At 41.6% G+C, this 19,438-nt stretch overlaps 1 protein-coding gene across 1 annotated transcript in view; it reads left to right on the top strand.

The window, feature by feature from the left end:
- Positions 1-19,438, top strand: part of SUSD5 (sushi domain containing 5) — an 89,571-nt gene that overhangs the window by 17,970 nt on the left and 52,163 nt on the right. The window contains exon 3 of the mRNA XM_036760512.1: positions 19,239-19,357. Within this exon, the coding sequence (XP_036616407.1) occupies positions 19,239-19,357 (119 nt within the window). The remainder of the gene's footprint in view (positions 1-19,238; positions 19,358-19,438) is intronic.

The raw sequence follows: 19,438 nt of genomic DNA, 5'->3' as shown, positions 1-19,438 counted from the left end.
CTAGCATGGCACTTTAAACAATTATGGAAGTTCACAATCTCTGATTTCTTTGGTGTTTGGAACTCCCAGTGTGGAAACTCCCTCTGCCAATGCAGACAAGCATCCATTCAGCAACTTATGGTCTTAGTGCCTGGAGAGAATCACAGATTGGATATGGGTCAGTGGTAGGATTTGAAGCCAGCTATTCCTTACTCTCTGGGGTAGCTGGGTAGTGCAAAGGATATAGCACCAGCCCTGGAGTCAAGAGAACCTGGGTTCAAGTCCAACCTCAGACACTTACTAGCTGTGTGACCCTGGGCAAGTCACTTAACCCTGTTGACCTCAGTTTCCTCATCTATAAAGTGAGCTAGAGAAGGACATGGTAAACTACTCCATTATCTTTGTGAAGAAAACCCCAAATGGAGTCATGGAGAGTTGGACATGACTAAAACAACTCAACAATGACAACAAATTCCTCACTTTGAATCTTGCTATGTCTCTCCCCTACAGGCAGCTAGGTGGCACAATGAGTCAGGAAGACCTGAGTTCAATTCTCTCCTCAATCAACTGCTAGTTTAGTGACCCCAGGCAAGTCACATAACCTCTCTCAATCAGTTTCTGTTTCCTCATGTGTAAAATGGAGGTAAGATGAGTGCCTACCTTTCAGAGCTGTTTTAAAGACCAAAAGATTACATGTGGAGTGCTTTGCAAACCTTAAAGTGCTATATAAATGCTAGCTATTATTGTTATTATGCCATTAAGTGGTAGCTTTTTTTAAAAAAAAAACAAACAAATGAATTCTAAATGATTTCAGGAACATGAACATTTGAGAACAGAATGGATTAGTGGAGTGTGAGCCACATTTGAAATCCAAAGATCTACCTTTAGTCTTTGTTCTGTTATTTACCAAGGGTGTGACATTGGACAAGTCACTTACCCTCTGTGGGTCTCAGTTTCTTCATCTATAAAATAAAAGGGCTAGATTAGTTGCCCCCACATAATCTATAAATTGTACGATCTTTCCAGAGCCAACACGCTGACCTCATACTTTTCCTGATGTGTGCCTCATCTCATGTGGTCCTCTAGCCTCCTGTTTCCTAGAACAGGGAAGGACAATTATCCTCTATTTGTGTACCCTGGTCAAATTGGGATGTGACAGAGGGATAGGAATTCATCACCCAGAGTAGTCTCCGAAGGAAGGCATCAGAGCTACTTGAGACTTTAGAAAATACCATCAGACATTTCCCGGGCATCTGTTTGCTGAATCAGCTAATTATTCAGCACCCTATGGGTTGTGTATGAGTCATCCTGTTCTCTGTGGGATGTGAATGTTATTTTTATTGTAACTGTGACAAGGTGGGGGACCAAGAGAGAGACACAGACAGTTTAAGGGAGAAGAAGTGGGGGAAGAAGGGGATGAGGTAGGTCAGAAACAACAATTGAAAGAGAGAAAGACACAGGAAGAGAGAGACTGAGAAAAATAAGGGGAAGAGAGATGGTTTAAGGAAGAGGGAAATAGAGATAGATGGGGAGGAGAGAAATAAGAAAGAGGAGTTAGAGAGAAATGGAGACAAACATAGACAAGAAAGGAAGAGAGAAAGAAGGAGGTGGTGGGAGAACCCTTTTAACTCACTTGAGAAATAAACAGTAAGCAGCCATCACCCATTAAACTGCCCAGCAAATGACGAATGGATGGCTAAGTGGACAGGGAATAGAAATCCAAACACTGGAGTTCTGTTAACAGTTGGGCTGTTTTCTATGAACTGAGTGGCCATTAAAACTTTTCTCCAGAGCTCCTGGCCCCACCCCACAGTTTTTTGGTTTGTTCCTATGAGAGGGAGTGGAACAAGACCATTTTTGTGTGTGCTATGCACAGGATTCACAATCCTCGGCCACAGAGAGGTGGCAGACAAATGTAAATATGCCTGCGGGATTAGAAGAGCAGTTCTGTGCACAGTTGCCCTCTCTGGGGCATGTTACTGGGGGATTTGGGGACTATGAACCATCCGGAATTCACAATGCATCCATTTGTTCATCCATCCACTTGTGAATTTGACTGACTTCCTTCTTAATGCAGGCATTGACTCCTTCTACATCCACAAGCTGATCCATTATGTTGGATTTGTGGCACAGGTTAGCTCTCTCCTATAGAATGCAAGTCCCTTGAGGGCCGGAACTCATTTTTGTCTCTGCATTCACCGTGGCTCCTGTAAAGCCTGGGATATGTGTGTGTGTACAAATATGTGTGTGCACGTGTATAGACACACATAATTTACTAGATAATAAAAACACAGATCTGGTCCAAATATATATATATACACACACATGTATATATGTACATATCTATAATGTTTATATAATATATTATGTATAATACAAATATATATAATATACATGATATAAACATTGTATAATATAAATTCTATTTAAAATAAACATTATATAATATATAAGTATATTGTATATTATCTATAATAATATATAATAAACAATATGCTTGTATTGTATGTACATAAATATGTATATATATTGTGTATAGTATGCATATCTGTATATATAAATGTGTGTGTGTGTGTGTGTGTGTGTGTGTGTGTGTGTGTGTGTGTGTGTGTGTAATGGGCCAGATCTGTGTTTTCATTGATCTGGTAAACTCCCAGTTAACAAACTCACCCCAAAGTAGATCAGCACCTTTTCTGCAGCTTACAGTCTCAGAGTTACCTCAAGCACAGAGAGCAGAATCAATACAAATACAAAATCAATATGAGGTAGTTAGGAAGGAAGGGCATTAGCAGTTGAGGGGATTAGGGAGGGCTTCATGTAGGAGACAGTGCTTGGGCTATGGCTTGAAGGAAGAGAATCTTTGAGAGAGAAGTGAAGAGACATTTCCTCGAAGGAATGGGAACAGTTGGTGTGAAGACACAGAGATGAGAGATAGGTGGTGGAGTGCTGAGGAACAAAGCAAAAGTCACTTTGGCTGGATCACTGTATAGTGTGGGAAGGGGAGTGATGAAGGATGGATGAGGCTGGAAAGCTAGGCTGGGTCAAAGGTATCACCACCCATGGCAGTTCTCAGTCTCTCTCATTTCTCTTACCCAGTGTTACTGATTTCTGTTGATTCTGCCTTTCCAACGTCTCTTATATATGCTCCTGTCTCTTCTCTGACGAATCTCGTGCAGGCCCTTATCACCTCACATCTATAGACCATTGCAATAACCTTCTGGGTGGTCTACATGTTACTAGCTTTTCCCCACTGCAGGAAATCCTCCATTCAGCTACCAAAGTGATCTCCCTAAAACGCAGGTCTGATTGGATCACACCCCTACTCCATAAACTCCTGTGGCTGCCTATTAACTCCTGCTTCAAATATCACATGCCTTTGTCTTTTAAACAAATCCCTTTATAATCGGGCTCCTTCCCACCTTTCAAGGCTTCTTGCATCTTACTCTCTTCCACATACTCTGTGATCCAGTGACCACTAACCCCCATGCTGCTCCTTACACAAGACCCTCCATCTCCAGACTGTCCATTTTCACTAGCTATCTGCCATGCCTGGAATTCTCTTCCTTCTCATCTCTGTTTTCTGGCTTCCATCAGCTAAGTTTCCACCTTCTGCAAGAAGCTTTTTCTGACCCCCATTATTGCTAATGTCTTCCCTCTAAGACGGTCTTCATTTTACATTGGATATATCTTGTGGTTTGCATGTGGTCTCTCCCTTTAGACTGTAAGTTCCTTGAGAGCAGAGATTAACTTTTTTTATTTGTTCATTGACTTGAACCCCAGTGCTTGGTACAGAGAAGGCCCTGAATAAATGCTTGTTGACTCCACCTGACTTGAGCAGGCTTCAACGGGCTTTTAAAAGCCAGAGAGGAAGAGGGACATGTCTACTAAGGTTCATCAGTAGCAAAGCCAAGGTTGGACTCCAAATTAGGTGCTCTTCCTACAACACCAAGCAGCCCCATTTCTTAAGCACCTTCTGCACTGGATGGTACTCCGCTCCACTCCTCCATCCTAGATCCTTCAGAGAAATAAAATATGATTAAAATCCAATGCCTTCTCTAAAGGAATTAACCACCTAGTAGAAGACATATTCCCTTCCCCTTTCAGTCTCCTTTTAAGAGGGACCCCCTTTTCCCTCTGTAATATAAGCCTGTCTATGACTGTTTACCTGCCAGGGTGAAGGACGCTACTGGAAATGAATTCCTTTGTCACTCTGGTTTTCCTTTATAAATGCCTCTTTGGCTGCTTTCTTTTAGGAACGTAGGCTTTTGTTGTCATAAGGGCATGTGTATTCCTTACACACAGCACAAACTTTGCTGGGCAACCCAGAACGGATGCCTTCTTGAGGATGGGTTATCATGGCGCCAAGAACCTGTCAGTCAAAAGTAAAGTCTCTCTAAGCCAAGCAATCTAAGCATTCACAAACCGAAAACTGTTTCCAATAAAGAGTGTTTTGTCAAACACCATAAATACTCAACTCACATCTCGTTATATACATAGAGCATCATCTTGGCACCCGCTAATATAGAGGCCCATTCACATGGCCGAGTAACTAAGTCCAGATGAGCATGGAGCCTGGGCTATTATAGAAAGGAAGTGTTCACATGCTGTAATCAGAGGCCAGCAGCTCACGGGCGGATTTGTCAGGCAAGTAGAGGGGTTTCATCTAGATGAGTGAGTCTGTGGACCGGTTGTCTAATTTGCATTTTGAGGGAGCATCAGTAAATTCAGCTCTTTATTCTCTGCAGCAATTTACTTGTCACTTAATTAAAGACATATTAACTAGGTACCTGTACGTATACAACAGAAGTTGTGACCAATTCCTAAGAACATGACCTGGTTCTTGCCCTTGGACACCTAGGTGGGGGTGGGAGTGGGGAGGGGAGGGAGCAGGAAGAGCGCTTCCTAGCAGGAGGCTTCGTCACTATGCCAGGTCTCTTGATTTTCACCCAAGGGAGACAGCAAGATCTGGACTGTACAAGGCACTTCTTTAAAATAAGGTAACTGGGCTTGGATGAGCTCAAAGCTTCCTTCCAGCTCTAAATCTATGATCCTATGACTCAGTGTGCAAGGTACATGTAGTTCCGATGCGTTGCTAAGGGTGTTGTTCTCACTTTGCCCCCGGGTTTTCCATAATAATGATCTGTGATCTCTAAGGTCTTTCTGGCGCTAAATCCTTCAATCTTATGGTTTTATCCCCCTTACTTCATTTTTTGCAATCAGAACAGCCTCATAGTAGTCGGTTGGGAGATGGGGGTGGGAATTGGAGGGATGGGGAGGGGAGGTTTGAGACGGGGGTGGAATTCACTGAACAGAGAAACCTATCTTTGTAAGCGCATCTCCAGAAAGTGATGATGTCATCACTTCCTATTTCATTCAATGAGTGAACTATTAGAAAGGATGGATGGTCCAGTTGTGGGGGGTGGGGGGGATAAGGCAGGGAAGGTGGATAAGGAAACAGGTCTTTTTGTGTGTTCCTTCCCCCATACATCCTTCTAGAGTCTGATGCATAGTAAGCTCTTAATAAGTGTTGATTGATTGATAGTAATGCCTCTGAATGAGACTATGCATGTATCTTATCTAGCCTACTAGAGAAAAATAGGATTGTAAAACACTTTACATACAGAATCTCATTAATCCTGTTTTACAGATGAGGAAACTGAGTCACAGAGAGATTAAGTGATTTTCCTGTGGTCATACAGCTAGCTCTTAAGTAATAATGATAATAATAGCCAGCACTTAGATAAGGCTTGCCAAGAGCTTTACCTATCTGTTATGTCATTTGGTCCTCAGATCTTGTTAGGTGGGTGGTATTATGGTTGCATTTTAAAATGAGGAAACTAAGGCTGAGAGATTAAGTGACTAGCCCAGGGTCACACAGCTAGTATTGGAGGCAGAATTGAAATGCTGGCTGTCCTCACTAGAAGTATAATTTGGATTGCTTGATAAAGTGCCCAAGGATACATTTGCCTGGATCAAAGCCTAAAGAATAAAGCAGGTTTGGGGGAGATGAGTTAAGGGAGCCTGGGGTGGAGGGACCAGGTGGGAAATCAAGGGAAAGGAGGTATTAAGCAAGCTCTGGCTTCAATAAATTTTGCTGTTTTTTTCTTCCTTCTGAAAAGTTGGCAAGCAGTAAGGCAATTAACTGATAATAGAAAACAGAATTATGATAACAGAACATATGGAAAAAGCATTGGCTCTATTTCAACTTTTCTTCTCTTCTTAAACAGCCAGTGACAAGTCAATATCTCTGTGATGAATCGACCCCAATATTTGTATTATGATTAGATCCAGGTCCTTTTTGGTGTGTGTAATGAGGGTTGGGTCACACTTCCTGATCCACTTTAGTATTATTCTTCCCCCTATGCAGAATAGAATATGGAAACACCCATTGGCACCTGGTCAAGAGGACCACTTTTTATTGTGCTGATGGGTATCTAAGGATTGGGACCGCCCCTAAAATGTTACTGTTGTTGTTGTTTGTCCTTAGTTCTTGAAGAGGTCCATGACATCAGGAAGGTGATGCCATAAGTTGTAAGTGAATTGGATTTAAGTGAGGCAGGGCTGTTTAAAGTCACCAGCCTCACTTTCTCCTCTGGAGCCATCTGGGTCTAGTGGCCAGATATAGATCAGGTTGAGTGGAGATGACCCCTAATTGGAAACTAATCTTATCCTGGACATTGGTATCCAAGGAATGGGACTGCCCTTAAGATGACTGGCTGGTGGGAGCTTAGGAAGAGGAACTGTCACTTTGAGCCTATGAAAGAAAGCAATAGGAAGCTTTGAGGCCTTTGGGGACTTCTTTTCACCTTCACCCACTTCAGATGACAGAATAGAACATAGCTGGTTCTGAGAGAAAAGAATCTTATGCATTTAGTCTCTTGCCATAGGGACCATTAATGGCCAGCTTGGAGCAGAAACCTCAGAGGGTAGAAACCTGCATTCCCCTAGAAGCACACAGCAGGTGTAGCCATGACTTTGCCCTGAAAGGAGAATTCTTGAAACTGGACTTTCTGAGCCCAAACAAGGGCCATGGCCATGAAACTGAGAGAGTTCCTACAGAAGCTCATGGTGGAAGCAAACAAGTGCCTACCCATGAGCCTTGATAGGGTAGAACATGGGTTATGTCTCTTAATCCCAACCTCCTATGTATGGCAGGAGGATTCCTTTTCCCTGGGCAGTGAGATCTCAGAATCAGCCCTTATAACCTAAGAAGGGAGATTTCAGGGTCATCGAGAACCTTAAGGGTTACTCTGAGAATAACCCAAAATTTGAAAGTTGGGGGACCTGGTTTCTAGAAAGAGAAAGAGACTTCCTGAAAATGCATGCTTCTTGGAGAAAGATGAGGATCACATACATGGCCTTTGTGGCTGGAGGGCAGTGAGGTGCACCCATAACTTGGGGAAGCAAGAGTTTAGGACCTTGCCACACTGCTTTTACAATGAGGTATTCAGACAGATGTAGGTCTGTTTGGAAGAGGATTGCTTATTCAGCAAACCCAAAGTGTATTTCTCTTCCAAAAGGATCCAAGCCCCCCAGAGAATATCTGGGGATAAAAATGAGACTTACTGGAATGTTGGAATTCCTGTGAGTACTTGGTGTATTCTCTACATCTGCTTTGAGCTCCTGAAAAGGCTTTGAATCCCTTATATGCTTCTTAGATCTGTTTTAAGGGGTCCTGTGAGCCTTTTGCATTTTCTATATTGTGAAATAAAGATTGTCCTATCCAATATGCATTTATGACCTTGAGTGCTTTCAAGGGAATGAGGGACCCTGTTATCCATGGTTGGGGAAACATAGATGTGACCCATCTCTAGGCTATATTTGCAGACTTGCTGAAAGAAAGCTTTGGGACATAATGGACAAAAAAGAGAAAATGGCCCTTCTCAGTTATCTCCCAATGGCAGTCCACGAGTCCTGGGACTTGAAGAGAGCCATAGGCCATAGGCGATATCAGTCCCGATCCCCTTTAATGCTAGGGCTTTCCCTCTGGGGATTATCTCCATATGCTGTATATAGCATGCATGTAAATAGTAGTTTTGCATGCTGTCTCTCTCCCATTAGAATACAAACTTTCTGAGAGTAGGAACTGTCTTTTGCCTTTCTTTGTATTTCAGTCCCAAGTGTGGCATATAGTACATGCTTAATGCATGCTTATTGACTGACTGGCTGTGGCTAAGAGCTATTTTTACTTTTGGTGGATGAAAATGCAGGTTCAGGGACTAAGAAACTTACTAAGACACAACACACTTGTAGACCAGATGAGTGAGTGACACAAGATATGATTAGAAGGCAGAGATGTGCAAAAGACAAGAGAAGACTGAGAAATAGTTATCCAGGTGACAGAGTCAAAAAGGAAGCTGCTTCATTGATGGAAAGCAGAAATGACAGGAAGTGGCTTTTGCACAGCCAGGCTGCACAAATAGAGAAAGTTACTAATTAAAGGAATTTCTCATCCTGAGAACCAAGAAAGCCAGAATAGCCAGCTTGGGGTATTGGTAGTTTGCATTAGAGTTTGCATTAGAATGGAAATCGGGTTGAAGCTGAGGGGTTGTGTCCATTGGTATTGATCTGGGATTCCAGCTGACCTCCCACTCCCCGCGTGTCTCCTCTAAAAGCACTGGCAGGTTTGGGGGTCCTCTGGATCTTTGCGGTTTAGAGTGCTGAATCTTCATGGCTTTCTCCAGGTCATCTCAGGATACAGTGTGATAGACCTAAGAGACCTGGGCCTGAGAGGCCCAGGTCTGACTGCTACCATTCCTGGACTGGTTGCTGTCCTGTTAGTTTGTTTCCAAGGTCCAGTTCTGACGCTCCCCCCCTCCCAAGGCTTTTTCGTGGGAGCTCTCCCCTCTGGGTACAAAGCCTTGCAGGCTACAGGGATCTATCCCCTCTGGGAGGCTTCTGTCTCCTTTGCCTATGTTGGTTCTGGCTTTGCTGGTAGCCTTCTTTCTTACTGACTGTGGGATTCTGGCTGACTTTTATGTAGCTCTGGGATAGACAAAGTCACCAATGGTAGTTTCTCATTGGATTTCTTGATCATTATTTGGTCTGATGGGATTTGTAGGGTTTTTTGCTGAAGTAAATGTGCAGGACCTAAGCAATCTGTCTTCATTCAGCCCTTAAGGATCTGGATTTGGTCTGGTCAGTTTACTAAAGGATAAGAGGGTAAGGGAGCCTGACGTGTCTGGAGGGATAGCTGTGTGGAACTAAGGACTTTTGTACCACGTTATTAATGCTCTGTGGCATAAAACCTGTGCTTTAAACGTGTTAATCACTTATCTGTATACAGTTCGTACCAAGATTTCTTTCTGAGTGGAAAAAATTAGTTCAAGTCATACCACTTCAACAAGCACTTATTAGTAGCTGTTATGTGCCAGAGAAACAGCATGGTATAATTTAATGGAACAGAGGGCTGGCCTCCGAGTTAGTTAAAAATATCTGGGTTCAATTCTTGACTCTAATACATGTCATCTGTGGGGCTCTGGTCCAGTCACTTAATGTTTCAATGCTCTAGACCAGGGCTGTCCAACCTTAGGTTTTTATTGAAACAATAGACGATATATTTTGATTTGCCATTTTAGTTAGAGCTCTGAGGTAGCCCAGCTTCATTTGCTAAAGCACTTATGTAAATTTCTATGCTTGTAGGCCAGCTGCACAAATCACGCTGACAACCACATTTTGGATAGCCCTGCTCTAGACAATAATTTGCAGGGCAGATGCTGACGGACAGCGAGAAAGAGATTCCTTACCCTCAATCATGAAAACTTGAAGAAGGGATTCCAGTCTGGGCCTGGTGACATACAGAGTGTTGTCTCTAGATAAGTGTGAAGAGGCTCACTAGCAGACATTCATCCATTACATGAAGAATTTAAAAGCTGTGATCTGGGGTTGATTGTGCCAGAAGGAGTATCCACACTGAAGATGCCACAGATTTTGTGTGTTTTTATTCTCTTTTGCACTCTGAATGATAGGTTTAATAAGGGAAGATTTGGATGCTATGTGATAGTGGTGGAATACTGAGATAAAGGACAATGATGTGGAGCCCAAGGTCACAATCTAAAGGAAAGAACACTATGGAATTTCTTGACAAGGGATTGTGGGTAGAGGAAGGCAAAAAGTCAACATGAATTCAAGGTGGCTTGTGTTTTATCATAATCATACATTGGGGATAACAGACACCCATACAAAGATGTTTCTCTGCTGAATGATTAGATGGAGTGAGGAAAGGAGGAAGAATCTTTTTTTAAATGCCAAAGAGATAATTTTTCATGAGGTTGTGCCTGTCTATCACCTGAGAGCAATCCTAGCTGAATTTGGAAAGATGTCTCACTGAGAACTTGACCAAGTGGAAATGAATTTTTTTTGGCATTAATACTTATGGAAATGATGTACTGAGACACAGAAAGGTTATAATCTGTGCCAGTTTAACGAGTTTCCACACCAGAGAAATGAAATCCTGGATTGTTGTAGAAAGTAACTCAGAAGGGAAGATGATAATGACTAAGACCATCCATACATGAAAATGAACCGATGGTGTGCAGCAATGGTAGCAAACTGAAATGGAAGGGAAGCCACTAGTCCACACATAAGGCTCCCTGCCACTGCACAATGACTTCATTTTAAAATGTAATGCTATCTATATTCTATTGTCTTTTGATTTATTTTGTTAAATATTTCCCAATTCCATTTTAATCTGATTGGGGCTGCAGTGGGGAGTGTTGCCATGGACAGAAGGTTTAACTTCTCTGGTCTATAGGATAGGATTATGTTACCTTATATTTCAAAATACAAGGTATAAATCTAAGTCGACCAAAGGAGATAAGACGTCCATTTCAGCCAGATCACACTGCCTTTCACCATAATGGTTTTTACAAGTTCCCTCATGTCTGGGGTGTGGTCCCTCCTCACCTTCTACCTTAGGTGTCTACTCTCCTACAAGGCCTTTCCTAATCACCCCAGTTGTTAGTGTGTTTTCCTTCTTAAAATTACCCTATATACCTTCGGACGTATTTTGCATTTAGTTATCTGTATACATGCTGTACCGTCTCCCCACCCTCTATACCACTTCTACCTCCCCTTGAACCTAAGCCATTTGAGGAAAGGTTTCATTTATTGTTAGTGGTTTTGCATCACCATTACTGAACACAGCGCATTGCACATAGTAGGTGCTTAATGAACATTTGCAGAACAGAATTCAGTTGACTTTCAAAAGGAGTTAACTTTTACCAAACTTGACACATGACTCACAAATTTTATGATGAATGAACTGAATTAATGAGCGAATACATTTATTAAGTGCTTACTGTGTGCAAAGCACTGGGGATACAAATAAAAAAGTAAGACACTGCCTGCCCCCCAGGAGCCTGCATTCTAATGGGGAGATGTCACCTATGGAAGGTTTCAGATGCAAGGCATATAGACCAGTCTCATGTTCTTTAGCATACACCAGCAAAGCAGATGCTAATGCCTTTTCTTTTGTGTCATTTCCACTGATAAAGTCCTATTAGTTTCTGATCTTGAACCACTTTTGGTGACATAGTCTTCAGTATCTGTGGCTGGGGTACCTGTAGGAGCAAGTCTAGGCTGCATCTCCTTGGGGATGATGTCCCAGGATGATAGAGGAGGGCACTGGCCTGAAGCATTGCTATTCTCAAGCCTCTTGGGTTCAGAGTCCTGGGCTATTTCCACTGGGATCTAATGGTGGTCAAAATGGTGGCAATTTGATTTGCCTGGGCCATGCCGCCTTCTGTTTTTCCCTCAGAATGCCTCGTTATTTCAGCTAGGCTGATTTTCTTTGTCTTAAATAGATAATCAGATAATAATAGATACCTGTTAAATCGTACTTATGGATCAATTTACCAACTTGAAACAAAATGGGGGCCTATAAAAGTTCCCAAATATGTATGTATACAAATAATATAATATATGTATATGTACATGTATACATTATATATTTAAAATATATATGTATTCACATATATAAATTTATGGACTGTGAGGTAATATGTATGCATGTCTTTCTATATTAAAATAGGTAGATGAGGGGAAAATAAACAGATTATTTATTTTATTTATTTAGTGTCTTTTATAGCACCCTCCAGGCAAATGCCTTCTTGGGCACTTTACCAAAGAAAACAAATGTAAATTCCAGGCAGACCTCAGCCAGGAAATCACCTCCCAGCTCTAACAGGCACCAAGCTCCTTTCCCAGTCTCCTCAATTCATCCTGGGCCTCTGCTCTCCATCCGTGGTCTGAAGGAACAAGAGCAGAGACAGTCACTGTTTAAATGAATATAGAAGGAACTCAGGCTAATGTCTCAAAACGGAAAAACCATTAGCAAGTTAGCTAATTGAGACCCTTTTACAAGTTTGTTGTCAACTTTAATAATCTGTTTGCACCAAGGACCCTGTAATTGATTACAGCCATTACAGCCTTGGTAAGAAATGCCTGCTGAGGTTGGATTTCACAAGTGGGTAAGGATTCCTGTCTCGCTTGTGTTAGCAGGAACCTACCTTTACCCAGTACTAAACCACAGACTTTTCACATAGCTGACTGCTTGAGCTGACACATTATGTATGTTATGCTCAACATGAGCCGCAAACAAACCCCTAATGAAATTTCAAGTAACCACTCCTTTTCCTACTGGTTTATAGCCTTGACATTTCTACTGGAATGTATTGTCTTACAGACTTCTGATAGTTACTCAAATAAGCATGGATTCACTGAGCTGGTTACTAAAAGAGAAACTGTCAAACCTGAAGGGAAAAAGACCATGGGCAAGGCAACCAAGCCTCTTAATTCCAGAGGACCCTGAGTCTCCATTAGGTATCTCCAAAGACTTCTTTAGAGAAGACACACTTAATTTGTCTTGGACTCATCAACCTCAGGGTTAAAACTAAGGGTTAGGACCACAAAGTATGAGCAACCCAGGAGGCTTTCACATCTCCTGAAACTTTAGAAAGTTCAATTTGATGATCTCTGAGCTCTAAATCCTATGGTTTGCTACCTAAGGTACAACCTTAGGCAAATTATTTGACCTCTCTTGTGCCACATCTTCACCTTCTGTTGTGTGGGAAAAATTCCCACCTAACTCACAGGAGCACAATGATCTTTATTTAAATTTGTTCTTTTGCTCAATAGATAGCTAGGAAGCTCCTACAAGGAATAAGGTGGGTAGTTGGGAAAGACTATACAAAGACAAATAAATCATCCTCCCTGCCCTCAAGGAATTTAAAATACAGATAGGAAATAGTGTTGAATATATCTAGCAAGGCAGCATTTGTTAAATAAGTACCTACTGTGTGCCAGGCACTGTGCTAGGTGCTGGGGATAAAAGATGAGAGGGAAACTGCCCTCCCTGCCCTCAGGCTAGCAGCTACTCAAGGGCCCATTCCAATTCTGATCTACATGGAATCTTTTAATCTGCTCCATTTCTGAGCTGACCTGGTTAACCCCTTCTTGAGGAACTTAGTGGCCACACACACACACACACACACTTTTGTGGGGTAACCATATTGGCTTTGGACTTAGTAAGGCACTTGACCAGCTTGTCCACTACATCTCCGAACTCCCAGTCTCCAGTGATTCACCGGCCTCAATCATCCCAGTAGCAAGGATTAACAGGGTACACCAGCAAAATTGTGCTTTTCCAGCTGAAAATTTGAACAGTCTGGTGATATGACACACTTGGGGTTGGTGGAAACAATCCAATGCTGCCTGCAATCCAATTCTGCTTGAAACAGCCATTTTTGCTAGTTATCTTCATTGCATAATTTACATCTTGATTCAGACTTTGGTAAGCCTGGAAAAACCTAATGAAAATTATCCTGGCAAATTTGATGTTTTTAAATCTACCATGAGATAGGTGCATTGAGTGTATGTTCTTTTTCATTGTGTATTTTTTTTCCTATAAAACATTCTTTTAATGAAAAAGTTATAGGTGGTTCCTATAATGTAACAGATATTGTTTACATAATAATATCTAGTATTTACATAGTACTCTAAGGTTTGCAAAATATCTAGCATTTATATCATACTTTGAGGTTGGCAAGATACTTTGCATACGATATCTCTTTTGATCTGGCATCCTACAATGATATCTCTTAAGAGTTGTGCTTGGCCCTATGCTGGTTTTTTAAAAATCATTTATTTTAATATTCTTTTCTTTTTAAAATTTTAGTTCCAGATTTTCTCCCTCTCATCCCTCCCTCACCCACTGAGAAGGCAAGCAATATCATATCAATTACGTATATAAAATCATACAAAACATTTTTATTAGTCATATTGCAAAAAAAGCCAAAAAAATGATAAAAATATACTTTGATTTGTACTCAGAGTTTGTTAGTTCTTTCTCTGTAGGTGGAAAGCATTTTTTTCATCATTAGTCCTTTGCAATTGTCTTAGATTGTTGTATTAATCAGAGTAACTAAGTCATACACAGGTGATCATCATTACAGCATTACTTCTACTCTACACAGTGATCTACTGGTTCTTCTTCACTTTGCATCAGTTCACATAGGTCTTACCATGTTTTTTCTGAAACCACCCCTCTCATCATTTCCTACAGTGTTGTAACCACTACACCATGCTGGGCTTACAGGCAGAAAGATGAGTTCAAATCTGGCCTCAGACACTTACTAGTTGTGTGACCCTGGGCAAGTCACTGCACCCTGTTTGCCTCAGTTTCCTCATCTGTCAAATTAGCTGCAGAAGGAAATGGCAAGCCACTCTAGTATCTTTGCCAAGAAAACCCCAAATGGGGTGTCAAAGAGTTGGACATAACTGAAATGACTGAACAACAGCAACCTCTTCCTTCCCCTTGTTTCAGCACATCCTTCTTTCTCACTCCTGCATTCTTGTTTTGAAGATCATCCCAAAATATCCTACTCACATCCATGCCTTCTGTCCATGCAGATTCCTTCTAACTGCCCTAATAATGATAAAGCTCATAGGAGTTACACGTATCATCTTCTCATAGAGGAATATAAACAGTTTAACTCCATTGAGTCCCTGATGATTTTGTTTTCATGTTTACATTTTTATGCTTCTCTTGAGTCTTCTGCTTAAAGGTCAAATCTAGCACTTCATTAAACATAATTGCATCTTATCAGAGTCTCGATATCTTCATCAGTAAAATGAGAGGATTACACTAGATCACCTCTGAGGTTTCCAATAGTTCCTGCCGTTTCTTCCGGCCAATGATCTCACATCGCTTTGTATCATCGTCATTTTTGTACATGGGTAAAATTCTTGTGTAATCTGCCGGAGTAATGAATGCCTTTAGACATAGTAGGGCCTCAGTAAATGTTGAATGAATGAAGTTGTCTGGGTGATGCACATTCTTTCCAATTCCCCAACCTCCACTGAATTTCACTTTGGTTCAGGCTGTGCTGTACTAGAAAGAATCTGGAACCTGGGGTAAGAAGACCTAGGTTTGAGTCCTACCCATTTAATCTTTCTTAGCCTCAGTATCCCCATTTGTAAAATAGAGGTAATAATACCGGGCATTACTTCCTTTGCAGAGTTATTGTGAGCTGCCAATGAAATAATATATTTTGCAAAGCATTTCATAAAACACATAGGGCTACATAAATGCCAGTTTTTTCATTTCTTTTATCATGGCATGAAACCCAGAATGAAATGGTCACTAGAAATGAGTAAATGATAGACTATTTCCAGATTTAGTTTTTAATTTGAGAATAAGTGCCTCAATAAACATTTATTGACTGATGAACTGACCAGGAGTGGCAGGCATAGGAATTTTGAAACATGGTCAGCTGTAAGAATGTTGGAAATTGGGGAGCTTATTTGGGTGGGGTTGAAGATTGTATTCCTAGCACTTACAGCACCTAGGACATAATAAGCGTATAACAATTGTTTGTTGACTGACATAAAGGATTCATTAAATTGACAATAGTTAATAAAAGTAATAGAAACCAAAATGTCATCAGTATACATTTTGGGAAGATAGAGGAAAGACAACCCTTTATCATAGGCATCAAAATAAGTCAATTAAGTTCAATTCTATAAACATTTATTAGTATTTGGTATGACAGATCGCTAAAATACAAAATGATACAGTGCCTGTTCCCAGGGAGCTTACATCTTTCATGGTGGGGATGTGGGTGGGCTAGGCAATGAGAGCAACAGACAATATAGACACAGGTGAGTATAATAAAATGTAGGTTGAGGTTGTGATGAGGGCCAAGAAGAGAACCAAAATGCTCTAAGAAAACGTGACACTTCCAGCAGTCCAGATTAGGCTACAAGGAGAAAGTGGCTTGTAGGTTGGGCCTTGGAGGAGAACGTTGGCAGACTGGACTGGTTGATAAAAGGATGGACATTGAGTCAGGAAGACCTGGGTTCGAATTTGACCTCAGACACTTACTAGCTGTATGACCCTGGGCAAGTCACTTGATCTCTCAGTTCCTTATCTGTAAAATAGGAATAAAAACAGCAGCTTCTCACTGGATAGTTTGTGAGGACCTAGTTGAGATAAAGGATGCAAATCTTAACTCCTTGTATAAATATAAGCTATTGTCATTTTCAAAGAAAAAAATTCTGACTAGCCAAAGTGAGGAGTACCATAGTCCAAGTGTAGGGGATGGGCAGAGCAGATGCATGGGGATGTGAGATGGTAAGTGGAGTCTGAGGAAAAGCTAGTTATCCAGTTTGTCTAGAATTTAGAGTGTGCGATGGCTGTAAGTGTGAAGAATGGCTAGAAAGGGAGAATGGAGCCAGGTTATAGCTGGCCAATTATCCTCAAATGTCCTTCCTCCTTTGTGTGTTTGATGTACTGAGTATGGTGTGAAATGCACAAGCTAACATGGAATCTTGATAGAAAAATCAGAGAAATACCTTATAATCACTCACCCAACTCTGGGTAGGTAGGGGCACAGTGGATAGAGTGCTGGGCCTGGAGTCAGAAAGATTCATTTTCTTGAGTTCAAATCTGGCTTCAGACACTTACAAGCTATGTGACCCTGGGCAAGTCACATCACCCTGTTTGCCTCAGTTTCCTCTTCTGTAAAATGAGCTGGAGAAGGAAATGGCAAACCTCTCCAGTATCTTTGCCAAGAAAACCCCAAATGGAGTCACGAAGGGTCGGACATGACTGAAAATGACTGAACTACGATACTAGGCACCGTCTTTTGGAAGTTTGCCTGCGGCCTTATTGTAAATTTGGCTGGCAGTCAGGGTGAGTCCTGGAGTCTTGGCCCAAGTTCAGGCTAGATGATTAGCAATGAAAAGGTGTTGTTCCGTGTTGACCTTGTTAATGGGTGTTAGAATTAGCTTACTTTCGGTTGGACGATGTTGCCTTTGGCAGAGGGTCCCAAATAGGGAGCTGAATCGGTGTCTAATTACTTCCTAGAACACATCTACCTGTAGGCACTAAGGCTGAATAGAGAAAATACTCCAGGGCCCAGGTCTCAGCAAGGCCTTCAGTACCTGGATCCCTTTGGATAGGGTCAAGTTCTGCTCTATAATATTGAAGTATGCTATGGCATTATGACGCTGGAGAATTATTGATTTCGAGCACATTCCCAAAGTAGGACTGCGTTTGGTCAGTTTCCTTGATTTGAAATAGTTTTCTCTCTGAGCAGTCATTTGTAAATAGCATTGTGTTATTGTTTTGTGGCTAACCTCCCAACTGAACCAATCCAAGGAGGATTTTTGTCCAAAATACTCAGCATTCCCTAGGTGTTTCCTCCATCCCTCTGAGTGTGGCAGTGTTCAGCACATGGTACGAACATACCCCAGTGAAGTTTTCCTGCCTACAAGCACAATTCTATCGCCATGATGTCAAATGGTCTTATTGTATAAGATAAAGAGGATAGGATAAAGGATAAAGGATATAGGATATAGGATAAAGGATAAAGACCTAAAGTAATGTGTTTCAGTGGTAAGAGCACTGGCTTAAGAGTCAAAGGATCTGGGTTCAAATTTTACCTTAAATAATCATGACCTTGAGTGAGTCACTTAACTTCTCTGGGCCTCAGTTTCCTCAAGTATAAAATAAAGAGGTTGGACCAGATGGTTTCTGAGGTCCCTTCCAGCTCTAGATTTGTTATCCTAAATCTGGCATTCAAAGCCCTCCACAACCTGCCTTTCCTCTTCTTAATCCCCCATGGGCACCCTCTGTTCTAGCTAGGCTGGCTTATTAATTATTCCCCCCAAATTGTACAAATTTACTTGACTCACGTAGATCCTCCTCTCTGGAGTGCTTCCCAACCTTCTATCCAAAACCTGCTCATCTTTGATTAGAATCCACCTCAAAGTCTTCCTCCTCAAAGGAAGTTTCCCTGATCAGCCATTAGTCACATCTCACTCCTTTGAACTGTTAGCACTTCTTGATCCTTAGTCTGGTGTGTTTATGCAATGCCTTCTCAAGAGTAGGACTGTATTCATTTTCTTGGCATTCCCACATCACACAGGACACTATGTAGCAGGCACACAGTATATTTTTTTAATGACTCTATGACTAAAAGACCAGAAGCAGTTGTAGTCACATCTTCCATCTCCAAATCACCCCTCAAGTTGCCCTTGGTACCTTTTTCCAGATCAACAATTCCCTTTGAAGACCCTGAGTTCCATTCTTACTTTCTCAATAGATGGGAATTTCTCCTTATAGACAACCTCTTCACATGCTCCACTAATCTTGTGGGCGGAAAGACCCACATCTTTTTGTAGCGTTACCGAAACTCTCCCCTACTCCTCTCCCTGATGCCTTTGGGACTTATTTCCTGGAGACTCCATCCTCTTCCTTTTTTCCCCCTCATGATTTCTTATTAAAAGTAAATGCTGGATTTTTAGTTGAATAAGGACACATCTCAGCAGTGCTGGAAAAGAGCCTGGATCAGGATGGAAAGATTTTCATAGTTAATAAACAGAGACCCGTTGGCTTTGAGGGGCTGTGGTACAAGCAGCATTTTTTCTCTAACAAATGCAGAAATAATTTTCCACCTTCATATTTTAGCCAGTGTAAAAAATAACAACAACCCAACATGTATTCCTCTCTGAGCCTTGAATTAATCTAGAATATGCTCAGGAATTGCCCTCTTTATCTTTCCTGTCTTTCTTTTCTTTTCCCAGAATGGGTTTTTCCACTCCACTACATTTAGTCAAAACTCTTTATGGGAGCTATCTCTGCCCAACTGAAGACTGGCGTGCTGGTGTTTAATGTTTGGTGACCACTGTGACCCACAAGGACTAGTAATTGCAGTTCCACTTGAAGTTTTCCTTTGTCTGTTCCTCTATTTTAGGACGACGGTGTGCGGCAAGATGAATGGGGAGCAGCCGAGTATGAAAGCCGTGGATGTGAAAATTGAAAGCGAGCTGATTCCCGGCAACAGATATGATGCCCTTTGTGTCAAGGATGAAGGTTAGTGCTGAAGCTGCCTAAAAGACACGCAGGCAGGATGCAAGTCGGCTCATGGGGCTTAGCCGAAGCCAGGAACTCACC

The sequence above is a fragment of the Trichosurus vulpecula genome, chromosome 5 (genome assembly GCF_011100635.1).
Source record: "Trichosurus vulpecula isolate mTriVul1 chromosome 5, mTriVul1.pri, whole genome shotgun sequence".
Lineage (NCBI taxonomy): Eukaryota > Metazoa > Chordata > Mammalia > Diprotodontia > Phalangeridae > Trichosurus > Trichosurus vulpecula.
Note: the sequence above shows the minus strand (reverse complement) of the source record. Positions and strands in the feature narration are given on the sequence as shown.